Raw genomic sequence first — 25,130 nt, forward strand, 5'->3', positions numbered from 1 at the left:
TTGTTCGGAGCTTCAAGACGCTTCTGCTTGATGACAGACAGGTTAGCGAGAGATAAGCTTTTACTCCACCAAAGTCACATGTGTACGCTTTGCACGCGAAACCTGGGGCCCCGGACGACGATCAGAGGCCTATCATCCTTCCAAACTGAGGCATAGCTGATTATTCAACATCGCTTATCAAGACGTGACACTATGACGAGTCGTCAGGCGTGCGATCAGTGCATGCTCAAGCTGGAATCAATGCAAGGGTAGTCTGGGGTAAAGAGCCAGCATGAATGACATTCCCTATCTGTGGATATGGACCATCATCATATCTTATCATGGCGAACGCCACGTTGTTAGACAAAGATACGCTAGGGATGTACGAGATGAGTTGAAACTGCTCGTGATGGCTATATTCGACCACTTCGTACAGACCCTCAACTTCACACTCTTTCTACTACTCCTTCAAAATCGGAATCCAGTTCTTTCTCATCATGTTATCGTCTACCAACGAGAAAAAGCTCGGAAACCCTATGAGCCCTGTGACTACCCATGAGGAAGGCATCGTTGAGCACGTTCATTTGGGTTACAATGCCCAGCTTACGAAGAATCGGTCATTGATCTCTGTTCTGGGGATGTGCCTTGCCATCGTTGCAGTGCCGTATGGTATTGGTGGACCTTTGTGAGAATTGCCCCTACACGAACTGTATATGAGACATAAACTGACTTCGTACGCGTACGTTGTAGGATGAGCGCCATCTATGGTGGTGGTCAGCTCTCCATATTCGTCGGTGTCCTCGTCGTACTCTTCTTCAACGGCTGCGTGGCCATCTCACTCGCGGAGCTAGCATCTCGGTATCCGACATCGTCTGGGGTGTATTACTGGTCATATCGGCTATGCGGCGAACGCAAAGGAATACGCAAGATTGTGTCGTTCTTGACGGGCTGGTTCTGGCTCATCGGAAACTGGACGATTGCGCTTTCTGTCAACTTCGGGTTCGCTTCTCTCATCGCTGCGACGATCTCGGTTCACAACCCAGAGTGGATGGCATCAGACTGGGAACTGCTGCTCATATTCTATGCGCTGTGCATGTTGGTATTCCTTGCATGCTCGTTTGGAGATAAACTGTTGCCGTACGTGGACTCCGTGGCCGCTGTATGGAACTTTGTTACCATCATGGCACTGCTAGTTGGTTTACTGGTTCGCGCACAGAAAGGCCGTCATTCTGCCTCTTACGCCCTGGGGAACTACGACAGTAGTTTCTCAGGTTGGGGTACAGGCTTTACCTTCTTCATCGGCCTCCTCCCACCTGCGTACGCTTTCTCTGCCATCGGCATGGTAACATCGATGACAGAAGAGTGCGCCCAGCCTGAGGTCGAAGTCTCTCGCGCTATCGCCCTGTGCATACCCTTTGGTGGCATTGCTTCCCTGCTGTTCGTCCTACCGTTATGCTTCGCGCTTCCACCACTCGAAGACATCCTCAATGCACCTTATGGCCAAGCGCTACCATACGTCGTATACTCCATCATGGGATCGAAGACTGGAGCCTTGATCTTGATGATAATGATCCTATTCGTTACACTCTTCTGCGCTATCGCAATTACAAACGCTGCTTCCCATTGCACATGGGCGTTCAGTCGCGACAAAGCGCTTCCCCTTGCTAGCCTCTGGACATGCACCTTCGCCGACCGACCAATATATTCCCTCACGCTCGTCACAGCCGTCGAAATGTTGCTTGGTCTGATTAACCTAGGTTCCAGCAGCGCTTTCACTGCTTTCGCATCCGTAGGCGTCATCGCACTTGCCATTGGGTACCTCATTCCTATCACCATCTCTCTCTTTACCGGTAGAAAGGAAGTCGCACATGCAAAATGGAACGTAGGCAGCCTGCTTGGCACCACAGCGAATATTGGTGCCATCGCATGGATCCTCTTCGAGATGGTGTTGTTTAGTATGCCAACCGTACTTCCTGTTACGGAAGTCTCTATGAACTACGCTAGCGTTGTGTTGATTGGTTTTGCTTGTTTGAGTGCGCTGTGGTATGCGATTTCTGGTAGGAAAGGTAAGTACCGAAAAGACACCTGTACAATGAAGCATGGCCGGATACTCTACTGACAACATTCAGAGTTTAATGGTCCTCCTGATGAGGTTTACAATGTTCATTAAGGCTTCAAATCTCTCACAGTCTTCGCTGTCGGAGAATACATTCGGATTTAGGCTCCTTTGATTGAAAAATCACAATTAGTCCTAGTGATACAAATATGCAGCACTTGATTACAAAGCCGTGTCGGTAGTCGATAAATTTTACCCATGGTGATTGTGAACATTGTGAAATATATTTTCCCATCTTCAGCAGAATCTCTGCTTCGCTGCTTTGATTTTCATGTTAACTCAAAGATAATGTAAGATATAGTTCCGAAGGGCTGACGTGATATACCCTAAGCGTACTGATAAGGATGATCTCTTTGTTTAGACATATCAAATACTGCAAGCGTATATCTGATTCATTGAGCGTTGGGTAAGGATGGCACACTCAGTGACAAGGGAAACCAGGTAGCAGGGAAAGCCTGTATCTAGCAATGAGGTATGGGTTCTAGATTGTTTTCCAACACAAACATCCATAAGGCAATCAGAAGGGAAATTCACCTTCCGGTTTCTCCAACACCCCACCATCAACCTGCTTCTTATGTTCTTCATCTAGATATGGAAGGAGCAATCCTTCCCAATGTTCTCTTCCCTTGTAGTAGCTGACAGTCTCGTCCCAACTCCTGATCGCCTCTGCCAACCGTCCTGGAACATGCGGCTCTTTCGCGATAGTAGTAACCGGCTCGAAGTATGTTCGGATGGTAAAGAGTAGGGCTTTAGACTTCGGAAGACGTCGAAGCGATTGCCTTTCCGAGCGGAAGTGGATATCTTCAACACGAAGACCTTCGGAATTGGCGGTAGCCCATGAGGCAACTGTATTGGAGTTTTGGTCGCCCATACGGTGGGACCACGCAAGACCGTCATCGAGCTGGATGAAGAACTACAGCTGATCAGCACAGGAAGCTTGTAAGGTGGAGCGGGTATCTTCGTTACGTTGTTCCGAATGACAGGTTTTTCACACGTCATGTTGGCAAAGAACCGGTTCATCGCCTTTTGTAATTTCTCTTGATAATGAGGTACCCCAGCTTCGATGTGAAGCTCGTCGAGCGACATGCGGTACTTCTCAGTCAAGCGCCAGAAGCCAGGTAAGCAGACCGCTCCGGCATCTATGTGGTAGTGGCCATCGTCGTTGAGTACCATAACTACAAGATCGTCCTGCACAAGCTTTGCTGCTGTGACCATAGCCTCCGTTGGGTTTGATGCCGGATATTGAAACTCCTCAGCAGTAATCGTGTTACGGAGGATGTTGCCTTGCAATTGAAAGACTTCCGGGTAGCGATGTGTGAGATACTGTGTCAACTCTTCCAGAACCTCAAAGCAGGCTAGTCGTGTGACTTCGTTATCGACATATTGCACGCGAGATGCAACATCCTTCTCAAGCTCGCGTACCTTGGCGTCATGATAGGGGATGAAGTTTGAATCCATCTCAATCCATTCGTTCCAATGCATCTTTCGAATGCCCATAGTAACGAAGTTTGGACCATGGCGGAACGGTCGGTATAGTTTGGGATCTGTAAGCTCCAACTTGTAGCCTTCCGCTGGCCTAGGCAATGGTGTTTTGAACGGTATGGATGACACTTGAGAGGGTCAGTGTCGTCCACTTGAGCAAGATGATTAGATGGCCGCACCTTTGTGTTTCTCATAGTGAGCTTGAGGGAGGATGCTGCGCTTATTGCTTTGACTCCGCCATAGTAGCGAAAGTACAAGCAGAATCACACAAGTCGCGAAGCCTAGAGGCGTAAACACAATCTCAGATGGAACCATATCCGCACTGTGGTAGTGGTATTTTTGCACACTGACTTCGGCAGTGTTGTAAGCAGAAGACAAGACACGTTAAATGCTAGAGTATTGGAAATAGACATTGACAACGGCGAATGACACCACTGGTGGCTATCTACATCTCTAGCGCAAGGTCGCCTGCATAGGTTTGCAAGAAATGTGGGTCGAGAGAGCTGGACGCTGTACTTGCCAGACCTGGCATAGCCTGAGCTGTGAGATACCGATACGCTAAACCCCGGATCCACACCTCGTGGCAAAGATGATGCCTGCGAACCTGCCATTTCGGGAAATTTCATTGGCCCCGTGGGATTGTTCGTATCTGCGATGAGAACCTGTCTGCTTGCATCGGACATAGATCGTGAAGATGCTGCATCGGAAACACTGGGGATAGCGGCCCAATGACAGCGAACTCGCCTATACCAAAGTGAGGCAAATTCCGGGCAATTTCGAATCGCTGGACTTTTGTATGAACAACTCGGTCTTAGTTCAGGACTCGTCCTCGTTATGAAGTAGCCCTTGTATGCGTGCCACTTGAATGCGTAGCGAAGTGGATCAGAGCTGTTTTGCGTTGACTCGATACTTGACCCATACAGCAGAAACATGACCCATACGTTGCGAGGGCATATAAGAAGCCGCCAACTGCGTAGATGTGTTAAAAGCAACTTCAGACAAACGTATACCACGCTTGACAAATTTTACGACATATTTGGTCAATTCCGTACGATCTAATCGTATCTTCTACATCAAGATCTCCAGTATGCCTGCAACATTCGGAAACTATGCGGGTACAGAATCGAAGTCGAAGGCTTTCCATTATTCCCAAGCTGTCAGAGTAGGGAATATTGTGCGGATATCAGGTCAGGGTGGCTGGGATACGGAAGGAAACGTAGCCCCGGATGCTCCAAAGCAGGTCGAACTAGCGCTGGAGAATATTGAGAAAGCTCTTCAGTCGGTCGAAAAGAGTCTGTCTTGGAGAAACGTCTACGCTATTCGATCGTACCACACAAACATCGACGAGTCTGCTGACATGTGCATCGAAGGCTGGCGGCGGGTTATGCCTGATCACCGGCCAGTGTGGACATGTGTCGAGATTACAAAACTTGGTATTGAAGGCATGCAAATCGAAATTGAGGTGGAGGCCCTAGTTGAGTAGGAGTACGGGACCGACGGTTGAAGAAGATGGGCTACAGTGACCAAGAAGTCCATTGTATCGTGGGTGGTCGCCCCCTGGACGTCCTTTCGTTGACGCGCAATGCGCATGCATTTGGGATGAGCGATCGTAATCTTCTACGACAGCAAAGAACAGGGGAGTTCTGTTCAAATGACTAGTGTACACATAGCACTGTTTTTGAAACTTCCGCTCCACGTGGTAGGACTGCGAGAGGGCTCCCACAGTACCAGTAAAGTTTCTCGGACAGATAAGACAGACTCGAATCGCAGGTTTTTGTGTATAGTTTCAAGCGTGCTCATGACACAGTTCCGGTGTGCTTCCAAAAGTGAATGTGCGCCAGCTACATACAGTGGGAAAAGAGTACAGTTCTGCGCTCTAGATCTTGTATCCATGCCTTGTATGCACTCTAAGCACGCATGGACATGTTGCTGGAGGAGAAAATGGTTGGCTGGGATGTTTTGTATAGCGCTGTAAAGGTATATTAGACCAGCGTGCTGAAAACACCGGACAAGGGATAGCGATGCTGTTGCGACCGGGTGGAAAAGGTCTTGTTCCGCATCTCCATTAGGAGATGCCAGCATAGAGTATGTAGGTTGAAGCGCACGCTCAAACGCTTGCACCTTGTCAACACAAATCTCTATACCATTTTGAAGCCTGTGGTGGTAGATACTCATCTCAGACAAAGTTGACAGGACGGATCCAAGCGACTTAGTACCAGAAATAGATTCCCACCACACCGATCCAGGCTCCATGTGCTCCCAAATGGTGGGTGGGAACGAGGGTTCTCTATCTTGAAGGAGGGCATCGGTCAGATCAGTAGACGCTAGTTCCGAGAGCAACATTCTAGTGATTCTGTCTGATGACGACCACGCTGATTGAAAACCACCCATGGCGTTTATAATTGCAATCGCTCCGGCGAGGTGGCAGCGGGTCGAAGCATCATCCGACATGCAGTTGACGTAGCCTTCGAGGAAGTACAACAGCAGCACTGCGACTAGGAGTGCAGAGAGCGAGGCGTTCTCGCAATGCTCGCTACTAAGCTGACCGCGGATGGTTGACAAGCAATGAAGGCGTCTCCTATCCAGGGTCTGTTTTGAAGATCCTCGCTCTTGTAGGGCCCGGTGTTCCTCGGCAAATACACATAAGGCCTGGAGAACCGGTTGCGAGCGCATGGCAAGCGCGACTGGCGGGGGAACTGGCTTGTGGAGAGTTGAGAATAGTGGCCATAACCGTGCCTTGAAATATTCTACAGCTCTTCGCTCATTGACTGCCAGGTGGGTGCTGTTGAGGGTACGCTCTATGGACAGCTGTGGTGGACATTCGGGCACGGTTTTCGCAGGCCGCTTCTTCCATCTAAGTAGCAATTTGTCGTAGCTGCAATCTTCTGTTTTGGAGATGAAACATCGGCGGCACATAGGTTTTTGGAGATCGCATTTGACTCGTCTTTGCTTGCAAGGCCAGCACGATCCTTCAACCGTACGTCGACGCTTTGGCGGACTGTTGCCAGAGGATTCCGGGCGCGACATCTGTGTGCATGACGTGATAGTGGTCGCGGATTCGAAATTAGAGTGGCGAGATCGCAGAAGGAAAGTGACAGTAGGCGTCAAAGAGCGTTGTTTGGACTCTGAGACGGGAAGCACAAGAATGCCCACGGTGTTGATACATGAAGATCAGAAAGGGCGAGACGCCTCCAGGCCTCCGCTCATCGGCACCTCCGTATGCCGTCTGCCAAGACTGTTATTCCCGCTAAAGCCGCCACCTTAGGGCGCGCTGCAGTTGCTGCTTCGTCTCCGACTCCAACGATGCGATGCTCCTGAAATGTCGTTCGGTATGGTTCCCGTTGGATCTCATGGCGGTATGGCATTGTTGAGTTCAGGGCTGGGATCAAGACGAAACAAACAAGTAAGCAGCTTGTCGGAACTCATGCTTTTGCGTGCCGAGAAAGGCAACGCAAACGATACCTAGGTATGCAAAGTTCAACAAACTCGCTCTCCTTATCTGGAGACTTCTACTGTTACAATTCTTTCTAGGGCGGTCTGATCTAGTTGTGGCTTTTGCGATCGATACCAGCATTTCGCCTAACGCTCGACCGTCGGATCAGCCCTGCATTTTGGTTCCGAGCCGTAGTGCCAGGCTGCGCCTACAAACTGTTAGCATATTTTCTTGTTACCGTCCAGCCTGTTAGTACCTGTAGTGGTACCTGCAGAAAAGCGCAGTCAGCACAAGTACCGAAAAGACCCTCGCTTTTGACAGTTTCTACATGCGCGTCGAGGCGTGTTCCAGTCTACACTACTCTCAACATCAGCGTCGGGAATGGTATTGAAAAGGTGAGCTGACGCTAAGGCTTGAGTACCAAGATCAGTCGCAGAACAAGCCACCTTGCTGAATCAGTAGAGTTTGCAAGGCAGTAAGTTGTCTGACCTGCTGTGCCGATGCTGTTGCACACAGTTGGAAGTCTCGCGACGGCTCCGGCTCTCCACAGCATCGGCTGCTCGACTAAGCTAGTGTGGTCGATCTCCCTGTTCAGCCTCTCCACGTATGGTCAAGTGATTGAAGACTCAGCGCTATCTTTTCTATCGCTATCATCACTCGATCCTTGGGTACGAACGACGACATTCCCATGTCGCTTGCTTAAGGCGATGTCGCAAGACAGCTCGATACTACTTTTTTTCCCCAAGAGCCGTAACATAGGTAAGGGGAAGTGAGTCTCAGCTGCTGGTACTGGCTCCCACTAGCTGAAGCACAAACGTACCGCTTAGTCATTTCACAAATGGTAGGAGCCGGGACTGCAAGGCAAGTGATGCGCTTGCTTTTTGCGGATCGTGGGTTCAGGTCCCGGATTTTCATGCGGAGAGTATTGAGCCTTGCCATGCCAAGCAAGCATGCGAGCTTCGGTACCCAGTCCAGCAAGGTCTGGGCAAGCCACCATGCGCCTTCACGAGAAGATACGACATGATCGCTGCCTCGTAGCAATCTAGACAACGAGTACGGAAGCTAGCGGTGATGGAGAATGGCGATGTAGTACCCTCTTTCTCGGCAAGGAGCGTTTCCGCAGCTGCGCATCGGTGGCAACCGCGCAGTATGCGATGGTTGCAAGCTCTCGCCCGCTCGCTATGGCCTGCACTTGCTTGTCGAATGGCGAGTGCTTCAACTCATACTCGTTGAGCAAGATTCAGTATCTGCAACAGCTAGACCGTTCTTCAACGCGCCGCTTCGGAGGCTTGGCATTTTCCTTCTGGACTCTGCGGCGACTATTGGACTGCCAACACTTCTCACCAGGAGCCGGAGACTACTTGTCTCCAAAGATCACTAGTATAGGCTCGGCCCTGCATATCGTAGTCATGACCATCAGCTGGTAGCTGTTTGGCCATGTTCTCTTAACTACATCGCCTTGGAGCGGCTGGCTTGGCTCGAAGCTGCAGGGGTAGATTACTATTTCGAGGACCGAGCTGTATCTTTCTAGTCGACGTGGCTTGCCGTGGCCTCGACTGCGCTGTGCCCTGCTTCCGTGTTAGACGTGATCGACCAGGCTGAAGCCCTTAGGGTTTGTACACGACCGCTGTAGTAGACTGTTGCGGGATATAAGGATGTTCTAAACACCTTATCTTTTCGTTCCTCACCAGTTCATAGTTGCCCATCCCTCGTTGGCTCCTTTAGTAATTTGTTCATACTCTTGTCAGTCGTTACATATTTTCACTTTCAACATGGTCCTAAGTAAATCTCTGGCTTTGCCTCTCCTCGCTTTGTGCTCTATAGCTTCATCTACTCCATTGGAACAACGCGAAGCTGCACCGGGCCTCATCGATAACATCCTTGGCGGTGGGGATCTCTCTGGTATGGAACAGCTTATTGCTGATGTTCTGTCTGGCAAGAGATCGCCTATCGACAACACTAAGGCGAACAAGCCGGTGACATGCTCGTTGTTCAGCGTCGACAAATGCTGTGTTTGTGAGTTCTGACAAACCTTTCTCGATCGTATCGAAGTACTAATAGTTTTCAGGGTATGATGTCTCTGCCGAACTCACGAAACATTTCGTCGGAGCCGACAAACAATGCAACGATAATGCTCGTGCTGCAGTTCGTATGGGTTTCCATGATGCTGGGTCTTGGGACAAAAATGCTCCCAACGGTGGTGCCGATGGATCGCTACTGATGGACTTTGGCGAAGAGGACCGACCAGAGAACAAAGGCCTTCAAAATATTCGCACACTACTTCGTAGTGTACAGGCCAAGTACAAGGTTGGGTACGCCGATCTTGTCCAATATGCGCATAACCATGCCACCGTCTCATGCCCGAAGGGTCCACGCGTACTTGCCTTCGTTGGCCGCAAAGACGCTACAAAGGCTGCGCCTACTGGTCTCCTACCAGATGTTCGAGATGATGCCGACAAGATGATCGAACTCTTCAAACAGAAGGGTTTCTCAGCACACGATCTTGCAGCCCTCGTAGGCGCCCATGCAACAGCCAAACAACGTTTTGTCGACCCTACTTTCGCGGAGAAGCCTCTCGATACGACTCCTGGTGTTTGGGACGTTGAATTCTACAATGACACACTTAACAACCCCGCGGGTATCTCCAAAGACCAAAAGATCTTTGTACTCCCAAGTGACAAGGTGCTGTCAAAACATCCTAAGATCAACGATGAGTGGAAACTCTATGTCGGCAACCAGGTCCATTGGAACCTGGACTATGCGAAGGCGTACATCAGGATGAGTTTGTTGGGTGTAGAGAAGAAAGACCTGCTCAAGTTGACTGACTGCACGAAGACCTTGCCCATCACCAAACCTTCATTTCCTTAGTATATGGATTTTCCAATACCCCCTACTTGCGTTGCGGTATAATTTAATGGTTACTATTAGTATAGATTTTCGGAATCGATCTGCATGTCGTTGCGTAGACTACGAAGTCAATATTGGCACAGATTTCATTACCAATTTCTTTGTGTGCACCTGTCGTATGTGTCGTCCTCAAGATATTTGCATTCTACTCTGTGAACTATCCGAGGTCCTTAGAAAGAAATTGGGCAACGGCGCTGACCACGAGACCGATCAGAACGCGGAGGGCAAGTCGACAAGAACCTTCTTCCTATAGTCACATTAGCAACCTTGTGATTTATTACGCTTTGTTAGCATCCTGTCTTACATCAAAATACCATCGCCACAAGGATCATAGTCTACCCAACGGGGACAGGTGGGGTGGCTGACATAAGCAACAGACTGGCAAGGGTCCGGGTCAGACGAGTCGAGCTTGCTTGTTTGTAGTGCGGAGAGTAGCTCACAAACGTCACGGCCGGCACACGAGCGTCACCACCACCACGATCCATCCGCACACTCGCAGACCGAGACCCAAGCTCGAACCACGATACGAGTGAACCAAACGATAGCGAAGGACACAATGGCAACTCAATTCTTGAGGGCGGCCGCTCGCGCCGGCGTTCGATCACCCATGGCTGCTTCCCGCGGATTCCAGACAAGCGCGGTACTGAGGCAGGATGCTGTTGTCGCGCCAGTCAGGAAGCCCGTTGGTGCCTTTAGGGGAGGGTGAGTGCCCCTCTTGCAGTTGTATTAGCAGATGTTGCCATAGGTGGGATGGCTATACACCTATTTGGAAGCTTGTCGTATGCCAGCAGATAAACCCGAAGGCGAAGCAGCAGACTTTTTGGTAACACACTGGAACAAGAGGATATGGCTAACGTACGACAGATTGTTTGGGTTCCTTCTCGGTGCGACGACATCCGGTGCAGGCATGTACTACTATGTCATTGACGAATACCGCGTGTCAAATCAGCTCTTGACCGAAGACATCTACGTACGTCATTCACATCTACCTTCTCTGCGCATGTTTGCGGATGAAATAACGATATATGGGGGTCGCCTGGGGAAGCGGGCCATTGCTAACGAGAACAGGCTCTCCAATCCGCGGTCCAACGGATAGAAGGCTATGTCCGCACCCTCGAGGACAAGGTCGATGCGAAGAAGCGATAAAGAATTCACCAAGTACCCACCGAATGGCGAATACACAGCAGATTGTGAGGGAGACGTTGAGGAAGACATGCACGAGTGGGGCAGGCAGTATCGCGCGCTGGACCGGCGGAATGGGACGCACATGTACATTACGAGATTGGTCTCTGCCGTGTCATTACGAAAGCGGGCATTTGTCGAGTGTCTATTTTATACCAAACACATTTCAAGTTGATCATGCTGATGTCTTTGGTACTAGTGACAAAGTCACAGCGAACGGGTATTGCATTGTAACATCAAGTATTGCGTGTAAACTCCAACTACAATTTCGGCATCGTCCTCCCGCTGCTACACAGCTACTCTTGCTATTGCATATGACGGTGTAATGACACAACTATGCTTACGCCATGTTGTTTCATTCATAAGCGTGTTAGCTCCAATTTTGATCATAACAGATGCAATTCTATATGTGCTTCCATCCGCATTTCAATCCATCGTCTACGCATATCTCTGTGAGCAACATCCCTATCAAAATCAGTACCTAACGCCTACCATGTTCCATGACGCCAAATGCATCCGAACATCTGACATACGCCATCGCCTTCACAATATCGCAAGCGGCGCTATCCATTCACACTTCGGAGGCGTGACTGGGATGTCCTCATCATCGTTAAATCGTCCTAGTTGCGACACGCGCTTATAAATCTCCTCCAAAATCCTACCCTGCTCGCCATCATACTCCTCTGGTTTGCCCTCTTTGTAACGGTCCTTCGGGTCGATTGGCTTGCCATCTGGTGTGACGCCCTCAACATGGGGACGTGCTGCCGAGGTAGGCTGTGCAATTGAAGGCAGCTGAGAGGTAGCTTGAGCAGGAGCGGGGGGATTGTTAGGTTGATTCTGTGGTTGAGTTGCAAAAGGAGAGGGAGAAGGTGTGGAAGTTGCTGGAGCGGCGGATGTCTGGGGTTTAAGGAAAGGATTAGCAGCTGCTGGCTGCGTCGCGTTGTTTTGCGGCTGTTGGGTGCCGAAAGGTGAGGGCTTGCTCGTCTGGCCGAATGCTGGAGTCTGCGATGATGCAGTTCCACCAAAGGGGTTCGATTGCGCAGGTGCCTGTGTTGATGCTTGCTGTGGCTGACCAAATGGGTTTGGCTTCTGTGCTTGTTGACCAAACGGTGAAGGCTGATTTGTCTGCTGCGCTTGCTGACCGAAAGGAGATTGACCTGACGAAGCTTGCTGACCAAACGGCGATGCGCCAGACGATGCTTGTTGCCCGAAAGGCGAGGTATTGGCACCTGGCTGAGACGCTTGACCGAATCCACTTTGACCGAATCCAGGTTTGCTGAATGGGTTTGGCTTTTGCCCTAGAGCGTTTGTCTGTCCAAATCCAGACGCCGCACCTGGCGCCGATGGCTGGCCAAAGGCCGAGCCTTGGCCCATACTGCTGGTCTGCCCGAATGCGCTTCCTGCGCCCGGCATCGACGGCTGACCAAACCCGGAGGCTCCAAATGCAGGCTTTCCGAACGCACTACCAGCACCGCCAAGCGCTGAAGGCTGACCAAAGGGTGATGGCTTTTGACCCAAAGCAGAAGCCGCGCCAAAGGGCGAAGCTGACTGGCCTGGATTTGACGCCTGTCCAAATGCTGAAGTAGCCTGACCTGGATTTGAGGTCTGTCCAAAAGCCGAAGTAGTCTGACCCAGGCTCGACGCCTGTCCAAACGCTGAGGTGGATTGACCCGGATTTGAGGGTTGACCGAATGCTGAGGTACTCTGACCCGGATTTGATGGCTGTCCAAATGCGGAGGTAGTTTGTGCTGGGTTGGATGGCTGACCGAAGGCCGGCTTTCCAAATCCTGGTGTTGAGGCCTGTCCGAACGCAGAAGGCTGCGAAGATGCTGCTGCCGCCTGAAACGGGTTTGACGGAGCTTTCATAAAAGGATTCGCGGCAGTGTTAGATGACGCAGTCGTGTTAGTCATCGATCCGCTTGCTGAAGCAGTGCCCTTGGCGATGTCGATGCGATTGGGATGGACGTCGGCACCTGCCTGAACATAGCTGATAGCCCCTGCGACGTCGTCCAAGATCGCTTTTACTTGCTGTTGCATCTTCTCGTTCAGCGCACCCTCTTCTTGTTGCTGGAGTCTGTTAGCTTTTGAGGAAACCAGAACCAGATTCCGTACTTACTGCTGTGGGCTCGTTACCGGCCGCTCGTAGCGTATAGTATCGAAGGCGGAGCTCTTCGGGACTGATTTCGACAGGCCCTTCAATAAGCTGTCGTGGAGCATCTTTCCCTGGGCCATAACATGAGAGCGGGTACGTTGGACGCTCCTTACTGAGATCGGCTTGAATGACGTCCTTGTCTAGGTTGAAAGTCGACGACTTTGATTCGCGGCTACCCCCGAATGAGCTGGACCCGCTATTGTCACCCGGACGGTAGCGATCGCCACTGAAAGCACCAAAGCGGTTGTTGTTGGAGCCTCCGCCAAAACCACCTCCCCCTCGGGCTGCATCCCGCGAACTTCCAGGGTGCTCGAATTTGCAAGCATCTGTTTCGCGTGAGGAAAAAGTCGGTACAACATGTCTGGTTGCTTACCTCCGAATTTGCAAGCGTTCCGCGGATAGAAGTTGCAGACGGTCATGTCGCCAGGGTAACTGTTTCGTTGCCTTTGTTCGGGATCAAAAGCTGTGACTCCGAGTTGACTGGGGAAATTAGTAAGATGAGGAATATTGTTTGCGTTGGAGACGCTTCGTGAAAGAAGGCAGAGTGCCTGACTGGAGATTGCGACTGGAGTGAACGGAAACTTCAGGGCGAAGGAACGCGACGCGCTAGCAATCAACGCGAGCAGAGCGCCTGGTCGTGTGCGCTTTAGACAGCAGTGAATTGTGCTGTACAAATCGCATTACTTGTACGTTACCTCTGCCCATCGAAGCTCCCTCTCGGCGCTTCCGGTCTTCTTCCTGTCTCCGCCCATCTCGATTGATGCATGTTGAATGCTAGCCCGTCACACGTGCGAAGCGGTCAACGTAGACAATGTGAAAACACAGTAGAGGAAAGAAGCGAAATGAAAGGTAACACCTACGGCAGCGCGGTAATCTCTATGTTACAGTGCACTTGTTGACAAATGTGGACTTTTCTTGTGCTCTGTCGATGTGAAGCTTTCCTCTGGGATGGCGCTCAACGTTGTCGAGGCAGGGCCAAAAGCGGTACGGGCTAGAGTGAATCTAGCATTAGCGCGTATCCCGAGCAATCGCACCAGTGGCCTTCCACGTACGCGATCATGGCATGTCTAAGCACCGCTCGATGATGCATCTTGCGCCATGTACATCCAGGCGCACTACTCCATACCGCTGTCAAACTACAGATTCGAAATCAAGACCTATTCAAGACATCTAGGCGCACATAGCTGACTGCTAGTCCCGAGCACGCGCTGTTCCCCCTAGACCGTTCCGAACTATCGCTTGGCATGACGGTGTAGATGCACGCTTTCTCTATTCTTACCATCGGAATCTTCGTTGCAGGATACTCGACTGCTCGTTGGGATCTTGTGACACGCGTCTACGAGTTAGCGATATTTGCCTGGGATCACGGAGTGGTGACAAGGACTGCCAAGGGTTTCGCTCTGCTCTCCCTGCTGTTCTTCCTCTTCATACTGCCAATTGTGCGCATCGCAACACAGGAGACGGACCTGGTCAGTATAGGCCATTCTCGCGATTGCAAGCTTTCCGCTGACCGAGTCGAACAGCACCCGCGACTTGCAGGCACCGGCATCTCTGCACGCGAGCAGCTCAAACGTCGCGGTTCCTTCTAGCGGGGTAGCAGGATGAGGACATGGTCACACACAATGGGTTGATGCGCGTATTTTGGCCATCAGACGCTCCCAGGGACTCTGCGCCGGGTGTTCTGGTAGGCTTCAGAAACTCAAAGTCGGATGTCTTTGTCGTCGGTGTGCTACAAGACGTCGAGTTGCGCCAGGTCGAGAATGCACTGCTCGTGGGAACCTTGCTGCGACACAGCCCCCACGATATCCAAGAACTACTGCAGCGATGTGGACACTCCTCTGTGCGCGCATTGGGTTCCGTTAATCCTAAGACGCCAGCCGATCAATCTGGCGCCGACCTTCTCACAGTCCATACCGACCCTTCGCTCCGTTTCCCGCGCCTTCATCACCCCGACGATGCCCTTATAACCATGCAAGTCATCGTCTACGACCGACCGCACCCAACGCGTATGCAATACCTCTCACTCAAGCCCATCACGCTGGCTCTGGGGGACAAGACAAAGGTCGCAGAATGGGACGTGGCTTTCGAAGAGCTAGAACGAGCAGAAGAGAGGGAACGTAAGAGGAAAGCACACCTTGTCGAAAAGCTGAAGCTACACAGAGTGATTGCACATCCTCGCACACAGAAAGAGCTGGCATTGCCCATGATCATTGAGCAGGTGAACTGTTCGTACGAACTGAACGCCCTACTGCAGAAGAATATTGGCATGATTGGCAGACGCATGAAGCGAGCTCTGAGTGTCAGTGAGCGCGTCGTTGAGTCGGCCAACGATCTCTGGGACTACATCTGGCTTGTACTCCACTATGCATTCAGAGTCTGGATATGGCCCATAGCTGCGCAGTTGTTCATTTTTGGGCTGATTACACACCGTATAATGGGCGAGGCAGTTCTTCAGGTTCTGCATTGGCGGCCAGGCTCTTCTGACTCGCCAGCCCTGAAAGACATCTCTGCAACAGCACAGCAGATCGACATCAGATTGCAACAGTCTTGCTACTGGCCCATCCAGTATCTCACCTTGCGCAGAAGGAAGATCAATTGGGAAAGCATCACCAACAGTCACCCAGAATACATCAGATTCTACAATAGCCTTTGGCTGGTTGCTAATGATGTCATAATGGGCATTGCTGTCGGAACATTCATCATCGAGAATGCTTCATTCGTGGCGGCTCAAGTCGACACCATTTTCAGCACCTGGTCGGTCGACGGGCTACGGCGTATGATATCATGGCTCATGGGCTGGCCTGGAGGCTTGAAGTTGAACACTGAGTTGGCTGCATTCCTTGGCGACCTGTTTCTGTGGGTCATCGACTACTGGGCTGGTATGTTCGTTCTACTGTCATTCAAGAGTTTTTACTGACTAGACTTTGCAGGCTGCATATCACTCTTGCGACCAAATCTGCCTGCGCTCGTCCAGATCATCGGCTTTTCAGCTTTTGCTGGCGCCACTATGCCCATCTCAATCTTTTCAGATCTCGTCTCACTATTGACGTTGCATATTTACTCATTCTACGTCGCATCTGCCCGCATCTTCCATTGGCAGCTAACTATCATCATATCGCTCTTTCACCTCTTCCGTGGGAAAAAGCGCAATATTCTCCGTAATCGGATCGACTCATGCGACTACGACTTGGACCAGCTGTTACTTGGGACAATTCTTTTCACACTGCAATTCTTTCTACTGCCGACAGTGTTCGTCTTCTACCTGACATTCGCAAGCGCACGCATTGCAGTCATTGGCCTGAAGGCCGCGTTGGAGATGGGTTTGGCATGCCTTAATCACTTCCCGCTCTTCGCAGTCATGCTCCGGCTCAAGGATCCCGGACGACTGCCCGGAGGGATATACTTCGAGCTTCAAAACACTACCGATGCTAGCTCTAACACGGCAGGCTCGGTAAACTCACCCCCCACTGCCTACGTGCTGCTAAAAGTATGTCGATTTTCACGAAGGTACACTGAGTATGAACTAAAAGCATGCAGTCAATCCCATTATCTCTTCGCGCCATGTTCCAACCTTACTTTGACCTAGGCGATCGCATACGCAAGCACTATTTCTCGCCTAGTGTCTTGCTATGTCTAGTTTCCGGACAATTTGTTCCACCTATTCACCGCCGCAACCTGTATAGCTTACAGTACAGCATGTTACCCGCAAAAAGGGCAAGCATAGGCGAATTGTGGAGAAAGTTGACTGAAAGGAGTGGGAGAACATCATCACACGAGCTGAACGGGTATGCCGCAATGCCACTAAGGAGAGACATACAAAACGGGAAAATTAGAAAAGATAAATAAGAGTTTAAATTCTCTACAGACATCACATGTCTTCATTCATCATTATCCTACGTGTCCTACATCTTGTTCAATTTTTCTCGTAGGAGCCCGCCCGCTTCTACCAAGGACAAGGAGAGTGTTATGGTAGATTGAGTGCCTCTTTTGGTACTAGAAACTCCACAATCAGCTGCAGTGAGAAGGTGTTGCGTCATTAGAAATCTAGATGAAGCAGAGCGCCCCTGTCAAGGCTTATACCCCATTGCAGGTTCATTCGCTACGCCTCCAGACATAGCCAAATGGAATGCAGTACTAGTTTCCTAATTGCGCTCACGCTCACCGTCACGTTCACTTTCACGTTCACTTTCACGTTGAGTTTCCATGACGCAGGGCGTCCAACAATGAATCTATGAATGCTTTCGTTGTACGCTTACGACCTCACAGTCTTCTCACTCCTCCATCGTCAACTGTGATTTTCTGCAATACTCAGTCATCAAAGAAACTTCTCACAATGGCGACCAAAGACGCCGTGCAGACTTCACAAGTCGGTCGTATGAAGTAAACCATTCTATACAACTGCCCAATAATAATTTCAAGACTGACTTACTTACAATTGTAGATTCGACCCTTCTTCGTTCTTGCTCGTTCGCGTGGGCTGTGATTCCTCTCAACAAGAATTCCTACTCCATGAGGGCATTCTTTGTGCACGTTCAGAGTTCTTCCGCCGCGCTCTAAATGGCAACTGGATTGAAAAGAAGGAACGACTTGTCAAGCTACCCGAAGACGATCCCCAGACTTTCGCATTCTACGTCAGCTTCATCTACACCAATGTGATATTCGACGCTACAGCCCTCCAAACCATGACACCGGACGAGTTCCAAGCACACATCCTAGCTGTTGTCAAACTCTATGTCCTAGCCGAAAAGCTGCAAGACAGGCAAGCCAAGAACGAGGCTTTGCGGACCGTGCTCAGCGACACTGCAGAGCGATCGTTTGCCGACAGTCTACCTAACGCCGAAATTGTTCAGTTCATGTACAACAACACCCTACAAGGTAGCCTTGGACGACGTCTCATGGTCGATCTCTGGAACGACGTACACGCGACGAGCATCATTGAGCAACGTGAGGGCATCTGCAAGGAGTTCTTTGTTGATCTCGCCCATGCACTCCTTGGTGAACGTCCTTCGCGAAAGCGGAACGGGGCTCTGTCCTATGGAGCCAAGGAATATTGCGAGGAGCTGTGAGGTTTTCCGTATGACATTCATCATATGGATTACCAGAAGAAAATCGTTTGTCCAATTGGCATGACAGAAACAGATGTGGGTTGGCGTGGGAAGATTCATGTCTGTTCACGAATTCCCGATTTTGACATTAGACCAAGGGTGTGGCAGGCGATGAGCAATATGACTACCCGCAATCAACGAATGTGTACTTGTAGTGTGACAGCTTTGTAATGATTAATGCCTGCATGTGACTGATACGATACGCCTTGCATCCAATAACTACCAACCTCATACATCGTAGAGCGCAGTCTGACCCGTAAACCAACGCTTCAAATACATGCCGAAAGCTTTTCGTTTGACAAAAGCCGCCATCAATGATATGCAAGATGGAAATGAATAGAGATTACCTCCTCAGTGTGTGCGGGAGCAAATACGCCATGACTCCCGTGAATCCCATGTCTCTAAACGCCAAACCTCGTTCTGCTGATTACGCATCTTCGGACTCTCTCATCGACCAACGGATGGAGTCGTCATCGCCAGGAGGCTGTGGCCAGTGGTGCGGTTTTGGTGTAGTGCTGCCAGGTTCGTCGTCGAAAGGCTTACGACCCCATACTACGTAGCTACTCAGCGTTAGTATGTGATTCGCCTGATTACATATCCCGACTCACAAATTGTAATAGGCATGTACGTTCTCGTCAACAATCGAGTTCCTCACATGCGCGAGATAGACCTCGACTTCGGCTGGTGTCCAGCCCAAGCCAGTGACAAAGTATTCAAGCGACCATCCTTGCAAACCCAACATCAAATTCCAGCTACAATACTTGCCAAGCATTTTCTCGCGATCGCTTTTTGGCCATTGATTGGCGGGGATAGCAAAAACCTCCTCATGTACATCGACGAAACCAGCTTCTTTGTACCACCTCTTCAGCTTGTCTGCGATGCGTAATGGTCGACCGAGTTTGTGTGCTGCCTTGTCTGCTAATTCTGACCACTCTTTGAGCGGATAGTCTTCGGGCATGTCGTCGGCACATTGGAGCTTTGAAAACCATTCCTGAGATTCCATCCACCCGCCAGGTCTCAGGTTGTTATAACTCTTCTGTATAATTTCTCGAAAGTCGTTGAAGATGCCGAGGGACATGCGTGTGTGGATGTAGTCGTATATATAAGGTTCTTCTTTGGGATACCACCATGTTGGGCTGAGGATGTCTTCCATGTAGAAATCGATGTTTGTGTAGGATATTTTTCGCTGGATCGGTGTCAAGTCAATGCCTTCAACCTGTTGCTGGATTAGAATGGTAGAGGGAGAAGAATGGAATCGCGTACCCGGCAGTTTGGGAATTCGGCAGCTACTACTTGTCAGTGGTGGTTCTCCGGGGAAAAGCAGGCATGGCACCTACCCATCTCAAAACACCAGATTCCGGTGCCACAGCCAATGTCCAACATTCTCTTTGGCTTCTTTGGCTTGAGCGGTGCGAAGTAGTTCCGTCTGTGCAGAAGACATTTAATAATGGCATGTTGCCAGTCCAAGCGGTATTTCTCTGGCTGTAGATGTGCGAGTCAGCGACGGGCCGATTGAACAAAAGAGGTGTTTCCAAGCAGCGCGTACCTCGTCATTTGGGAATGGGTAGGCTAGAATGAATTAGCTACAATTGTGCGCAAAGTTGCCCCGATTTGACGCTTACCTCCGGCGTGAAAGCTGTGGTAGGTGCGACCGTACTTCTTCTCGTTCTCGTACATGCTCGGCGAGAGGCTTTGTACTTCGCTAAGACGTGTGAGCGCGCGCGCGGTGTATCAACGAGGGAGGAGTGAGGTACAGGTCATCATATTCTCCATCCGAGGCCAGTTCCGACTGCGTGTCTGCGTTAGTCTTGTGCACTTTATGCGCGAGGGTGGTGGGGAGCATGTGCATCAGCAGCAGCAGCAGCAGCAGCATACCTCAGGCTCGACAGTCGAGTGTGTGAAGTCGGTGAGATTGGTGGCACTGGACAGCGGCCGCAGCTTGTCCTTGGGCACCGGATCCGAGGTCGAGGTAGTCATGATGGGTTGCTGGTGCGCTACGATGCGCTACAGAACACGCCCCGAGTCGTGTCGAGGAGGAGGCGAAACCCAGCGGAATGGCTGATGTCGTTCCCAAGACCCTGGCCTTGGGGGGCCGTCACGCCGATAGCGAAAACGCCGACGGGAGCGCTAAACGTGGGCCAGTAAACCCCGCAGTCGTCCCAACCTCGACCGCCTGTCTGTTGCCAGCTGTCCAAGAGACCCCACAGCCACCACGACTATGTCGAATGACAGCTACAGCTTTACGCCTCATGCTACCAGTACCGCCTGAGTGGCTTTGAACGTGCGTCGGCCCTTCCGAGACGCTGGGTGACACTCACCGACCCATCGGGTGCACACCCTCGATACCTCTGCATCTGTCAAGAGCTTACCATTGTTCATCTTCTGCTGTGCTTATCGTCCATCATCTACCTAACCCCTTTGCAGCTTGGCCCTTTCGGCCCCTTGGCCGCCAAGGATTCCGCCCGCTGCATCAACCCATGCATCGCATCGAGGCCAAGGTTGTGTCAAATTGTTTCCTGTTTGCCCAAACTGGCGGGTTCAACTGCCCTTGCACATCCTATGTCGAACTTTTCCAGTATGCTAAGAACTCTCTTCTCTGATCTAGTCGTTGTTGTTCTTATCCTACTCAACAAAGGCGAGCATGGCTCTTTCTATTCTCGAGCTGATCTGGATCTACACCTCTACTTTCTGTACTGATCTGCCCGTCTTTTGATCAAATTTATAGTGGCTGTGCACTGAAGTTGGTCGATAGAGCTTGCATGAGGCTGGCTCCGGCCAAGTGTCTTGCTGAAGACGAGGAAGAGAATCTACACTGCTGGGTGCTGAGTAACGGTTAAAGTAAGCCAAGCATATTTGTGCGAGGCCAAGGAAAAATAACATACTGAAAAAGTGCGTGGGGTTCAGAAGGAGCAGCCAGACGAACTTGGCCAAGGACATGGGAAGGGGGGAAAGCCCGCTGAATATTGTGCCTCAAGTTGAACGATACGGAAAGCATGAAGAAGAAGTGGGAGGAGAAAAGAAAGTGCAAATCACATTGCATCAAGATGGTGATGCACCTATGCCCCGCTACTAATGTACAGGTAGTTGTGCCAGAGAAGCTTTCGATAACGCATTATTTACCGGCCCTTCTTGACCCAGCCCTCCAAGTTCTCCCGTGTATCGGCCAGCTTGCCCTCGACCATACCAACAGTTCCCTGTGCGTGTGCCTTTCCAGTCTCAATGAATTGCGAAATCCTGCTCTTCATGCGCAGATGCGTGTCTGCGAGGACGGGGTATCGCTCTTCGTAGGTCCAGATGAGGTCTCCAACGTTTTTGGTAGTGATTGGAAGGACAAAGTTTGCGGCGGTGATGCCGACAGCGACTGGAACTGAGGTTCGCAGCAAAATGTTCCTGTTGCGCGTAATAATGGAACCTGCCATGGAGGAAACGAGGACATAGAGAGCACCAGGGAGGACCTTCTCGCCCGATTCTCTCGGCGGGGCTAATGAGCGGATGGTGCTTGTGAAGGAGTGCTCGAGGCGGAGGGTTTCGGTAAGGGCGTTATCAACGGCCTTTTCACCGCGCACCGCTTGCTCGTACAGAGCCATGCGCGCGCGGCCAATCTGGACTGCGAGGCGGTCGGTCGGTGTTGGGCGGTAGGTAGACTCTGGGGCCGACGACGAGTTTGATGGGTCTACTAGAGAGGGAGCAGTAGGAGCTGTGGTATCGATGGGCATGTCATCGTAGATGGGTTTGCGGTCCTGCCGTGACGTTAGCATTGCGATGCACCCACGGGCCAGAGACTCTGAAAAGGAGTCTCCGAGGGCTCAAAGGCATGCCGACATACAAAGTGATCCGCGGGTCGCTCCTCTGCATACACGGTTCCTGGTGCGAAGATTGCGGCGGCCGAAAGGGCGGCCATGGCGGGGACAGCGGCGCGCTGAACGAGGTCAATACACCGTCTTCCATCTTGTCAAGACTACTTACCTGCCGTAACAGCGGTCTGAAAGCCATATCGAGCGTGGGGCAGGCGCAATGCGTCGAGTTTGGTGGTGTCCAACTTGTGATGTTGAGCTCAGAAGACGCGGAAACGGCCGTGCGAGCGCCGCAAGATTCCCGTCCTCGGCTTAGCTATGACATCGTGCCCCAGGTGCGTCTTGTCTTCTCCCTGCCAGGCCACCCTTCACCCGCGCAACCCAATATGCTTAAGCGCCTCGCACGCACAAAGCAGTCGCCATGGGTCTGCCACCAATGTCTCCAACACTCCCGCCGCCAGCGACGCTTCAACTCCACTGTGGCCGCCGCCGCCGCCAAACCACGCGATCCTGCCCCCAACCCGCTCTACGGCCTGTCTGCCAGCGGCAAGACAGATGACGACGCCCTCCGCAAGGTTTTCGATAATGCTTCTTTCTGGGACAGCTTCAAGCGCGCATCCCAGAAGGGCACACCCACAGGAATAATAGGCAACAAATACCTTACCCATCCCCAGGGTTTCGTTGACTTTGTCACTGTGACGATACAACGCTGCAATGCCGTGGTGCAGAAGGTGGCAGCAGCGCAGTCGGTCGACGACTTCAAGCATATGGTCAAAGACCTCGATAAGCTCAGTGATCTGCTGTGTCGGGTAATAGACTTGGCCGACTTTGTAAGAGGCACGCATCCGGATCGCAAGTTCCAGATCATGGCAATGAAAGCCTACCAAACCGTGTTCCAGTATATGAACCAGCTGAACACGACACCAGTACTACATGACCAGCTGAAGAAGGCCTCGGAGATATCCGAGGTATATGACACATGGACCGAGGAGGAGCGCATCGTAGCGAGGATACTGATGGAGGACTTTTCAAGATTTGGTATTGGTCTAGACGACAAGACAAGGGAGCGCCTAGTAGATTTGAGTGGCGAGATTGCCGATGTTGGCAACGAATTCGTCGAAGGCATGGCTCCGGAGAAGCTGAGCCTGAAGTTCAAGTCATCAAGGCTGAGAGGGCTGGACCCAAACCTCGCAAAGGCACTGACAAAATGGGGCGAAACTAAAATTTCCACCATGCACCACGAGTCGCAAGCTGTGCTGAGGTTTGTAGAGGATGCCGATGTACGGCAAGAAACCTACCAAGCTGTGCGGACAGCGAACAAACCAAGCATCGCGCGTCTAGAAAAGCTATTGAAACTACGAGTCGAGTTGGCGCAAACATCAGGCTACGAGACCTTTGCACACATGACGCTAGAAAACAAGATGGCGCGGACACCAGAAGCAGTCAACACTTTCTTAAAAGCACTCTACGAAGATAGCCGACCAGCTGTCCTCGCTGACCTAGAAGAGTTGATGGAGTTGAAGAGAGGCGATGCTCACCAAGACAACTTCCCCAATCGCATCAACGCTTGGGACAAATTTTATTACACACAGAAGATGCTTGCGACAATGGAGGGTCATTACAGGCAGCGTACACCCGACTCTTTGTCCGCATACTTCTCTGTTGGCACTGTACTGCAGGGCATATCGCGACTGTTTGACCGATTGTATGGTGTTCGCTTCGTTCCCAAAGAGACCCAGCCAGGTGAGGTATGGGAAGATGGTGTGCGACGACTAGACGTCATCTCCGATACCGAAGGCCATATTGCCGTGCTATATTGCGATCTATACTCGCGACCTGGCAAAACCCCTAATCCGGCTCATTTTACTCTCCGATGCAGCCGCGAGATCCTGCCTTCAGAGATGGAGGAAATGTCACACATGCAGCATCGTTTCTCTTCCCCCATCGAGGCAGCCACAGACGGCATGCCCGTCTCCTACAACGCCGAACGCAACAGCTACTTCCAATTACCCACAATAGCATTGATTTGTGACTTTAGCAAAGCTTCGCACTCTCGACCAACACTCCTCAACATCCACGACGTGCGCACTCTCTTCCACGAAATGGGCCATGCACTCCACTCCATTCTAGGTCGCACAGCTCTGCAAAATGTTTCCGGTACTCGCTGCGCGACCGATATCGCCGAGCTGCCTTCGGTTCTAATGGAGCACTTTGCCTTTTGTCCCCATGTCCTAGGTTTATACGCACGACATTGGGAAACGGACGCCCCTCTTCCCATGGCGGCCCTAGAATCCCGCCTTGCAATCGACAATCGAAACCAGTACTCTGAACTCGAAAGCCAGATTCTCCTCTGCATGCTCGACCAAGCGTACCACTCCCCGATTGCCGCAGACCCGAATTTCAACTCGACAAAAGTCTACCACGACGTCTACAACAAATACGCATCTGTCCCTGAACCCGCCGGCACGGCTTGGCAAGGTTTCTTCGGCCACCTGTTTGGTTACGGCGCTACATACTATTCCTATCTCTTTGACCGCGCGCTAGCGGCCAAGATCTGGAAGGATGTTTTCCAGCACAATGGCCAACAAGGTAGCTTGGATAGGGAGAATGGTGAGCTTTACAAGAACGAGGTACTCAAGTGGGGCGGAGGGAGAGATGGTTGGCAATGTTTGGCTGGTGTCTTGAAAGACGAGAAGTTGGCCAAGGGTGGAGAGGAGGCTATGGCCGAAGTGGGAAAGTGGGGAATTAGAGAGGCGAGGGGGAAGTAGAGAGTAGATGGCGTTTCTTCTTTCCAAAGCTTGCACGTACTGAAGGATGTATAGATGATGGCTAGATGATTAGAAGTTGGACTGAGTGTTGAAGAGCACCCGGGGCATTAGACCATAGAGCTTGATACTGCAGATCGCCTGCCATGATGTGGAAATTTAGTTTATACCCCTTGCTATGTGATCCCCTACTTTGTCTCGTATTTCCCTAATTA

At 51.1% G+C, this 25,130-nt stretch overlaps 9 protein-coding genes across 9 annotated transcripts; 5 read left to right on the forward strand and 4 right to left on the reverse strand.

Moving 5' to 3' along the window:
• Positions 1-476: 476 nt before the first annotated feature.
• On the forward strand, positions 477-2,149 carry J4E82_009915 (uncharacterized protein; the record flags this gene model as incomplete). The annotated part of the gene is made up of 3 exons (XM_051736135.1): positions 477-664; positions 730-2,045; positions 2,109-2,149. The coding sequence occupies 3 exons, from the start codon at positions 477-479 to the stop codon at positions 2,147-2,149; spliced, it is 1,545 nt and encodes a 514-aa protein (XP_051584088.1).
• A 463-nt stretch (positions 2,150-2,612) lies between these two features.
• J4E82_009916 (uncharacterized protein) lies at positions 2,613-3,892 on the reverse strand (the record flags this gene model as incomplete). Its single annotated transcript, XM_051736136.1, has 3 exons — positions 2,613-3,008; positions 3,062-3,705; positions 3,757-3,892. 3 exons carry the CDS (start codon positions 3,890-3,892, stop codon positions 2,613-2,615), a joined length of 1,176 nt encoding a protein of 391 aa, XP_051584089.1.
• Positions 3,893-8,782: 4,890 nt separating this feature from the next.
• J4E82_009917 (uncharacterized protein) lies at positions 8,783-9,878 on the forward strand (the record flags this gene model as incomplete). Its single annotated transcript, XM_051736137.1, has 2 exons — positions 8,783-9,026; positions 9,079-9,878. The coding sequence occupies 2 exons, from the start codon at positions 8,783-8,785 to the stop codon at positions 9,876-9,878; spliced, it is 1,044 nt and encodes a 347-aa protein (XP_051584090.1).
• Positions 9,879-10,473: 595 nt separating this feature from the next.
• Positions 10,474-11,063, forward strand: J4E82_009918 (uncharacterized protein; the record flags this gene model as incomplete). The annotated part of the gene is made up of 3 exons (XM_051736138.1): positions 10,474-10,619; positions 10,782-10,887; positions 10,986-11,063. The coding sequence occupies 3 exons, from the start codon at positions 10,474-10,476 to the stop codon at positions 11,061-11,063; spliced, it is 330 nt and encodes a 109-aa protein (XP_051584091.1).
• A 579-nt stretch (positions 11,064-11,642) lies between these two features.
• Positions 11,643-13,670, reverse strand: J4E82_009919 (uncharacterized protein; the record flags this gene model as incomplete). Its single annotated transcript, XM_051736139.1, has 3 exons — positions 11,643-13,166; positions 13,216-13,577; positions 13,625-13,670. The coding sequence occupies 3 exons, from the start codon at positions 13,668-13,670 to the stop codon at positions 11,643-11,645; spliced, it is 1,932 nt and encodes a 643-aa protein (XP_051584092.1).
• Positions 13,671-14,860: 1,190 nt separating this feature from the next.
• Positions 14,861-18,317, forward strand: J4E82_009920 (uncharacterized protein; the record flags this gene model as incomplete). Its single annotated transcript, XM_051736140.1, has 5 exons — positions 14,861-16,130; positions 16,182-16,738; positions 16,789-16,940; positions 17,518-17,631; positions 17,693-18,317. The coding sequence occupies 5 exons, from the start codon at positions 14,861-14,863 to the stop codon at positions 18,315-18,317; spliced, it is 2,718 nt and encodes a 905-aa protein (XP_051584093.1).
• A 466-nt stretch (positions 18,318-18,783) lies between these two features.
• On the reverse strand, positions 18,784-20,333 carry J4E82_009921 (uncharacterized protein; the record flags this gene model as incomplete). The annotated part of the gene is made up of 8 exons (XM_051736141.1): positions 18,784-18,916; positions 18,965-19,572; positions 19,620-19,642; positions 19,694-19,838; positions 19,903-19,925; positions 19,979-20,058; positions 20,111-20,145; positions 20,232-20,333. 8 exons carry the CDS (start codon positions 20,331-20,333, stop codon positions 18,784-18,786), a joined length of 1,149 nt encoding a protein of 382 aa, XP_051584094.1.
• Positions 20,334-21,472: 1,139 nt separating this feature from the next.
• On the reverse strand, positions 21,473-22,349 carry J4E82_009922 (uncharacterized protein; the record flags this gene model as incomplete). Its single annotated transcript, XM_051736142.1, has 3 exons — positions 21,473-22,096; positions 22,183-22,275; positions 22,323-22,349. The coding sequence occupies 3 exons, from the start codon at positions 22,347-22,349 to the stop codon at positions 21,473-21,475; spliced, it is 744 nt and encodes a 247-aa protein (XP_051584095.1).
• Positions 22,350-22,536: 187 nt separating this feature from the next.
• Positions 22,537-24,918, forward strand: OCT1 (Mitochondrial intermediate peptidase; the record flags this gene model as incomplete). The annotated part of the gene is made up of 1 exon (XM_051736143.1): positions 22,537-24,918. The coding sequence occupies one exon, from the start codon at positions 22,537-22,539 to the stop codon at positions 24,916-24,918; it is 2,382 nt and encodes a 793-aa protein (XP_051584096.1).
• Between the last annotated feature and the right edge of the window lie 212 nt (positions 24,919-25,130).

Source organism: Alternaria postmessia (genome assembly GCF_024291825.1).
Source record: "Alternaria postmessia strain BMP 2775 chromosome Unknown scaffold_105, whole genome shotgun sequence".
Classification (NCBI taxonomy): domain Eukaryota; kingdom Fungi; phylum Ascomycota; class Dothideomycetes; order Pleosporales; family Pleosporaceae; genus Alternaria; species Alternaria postmessia.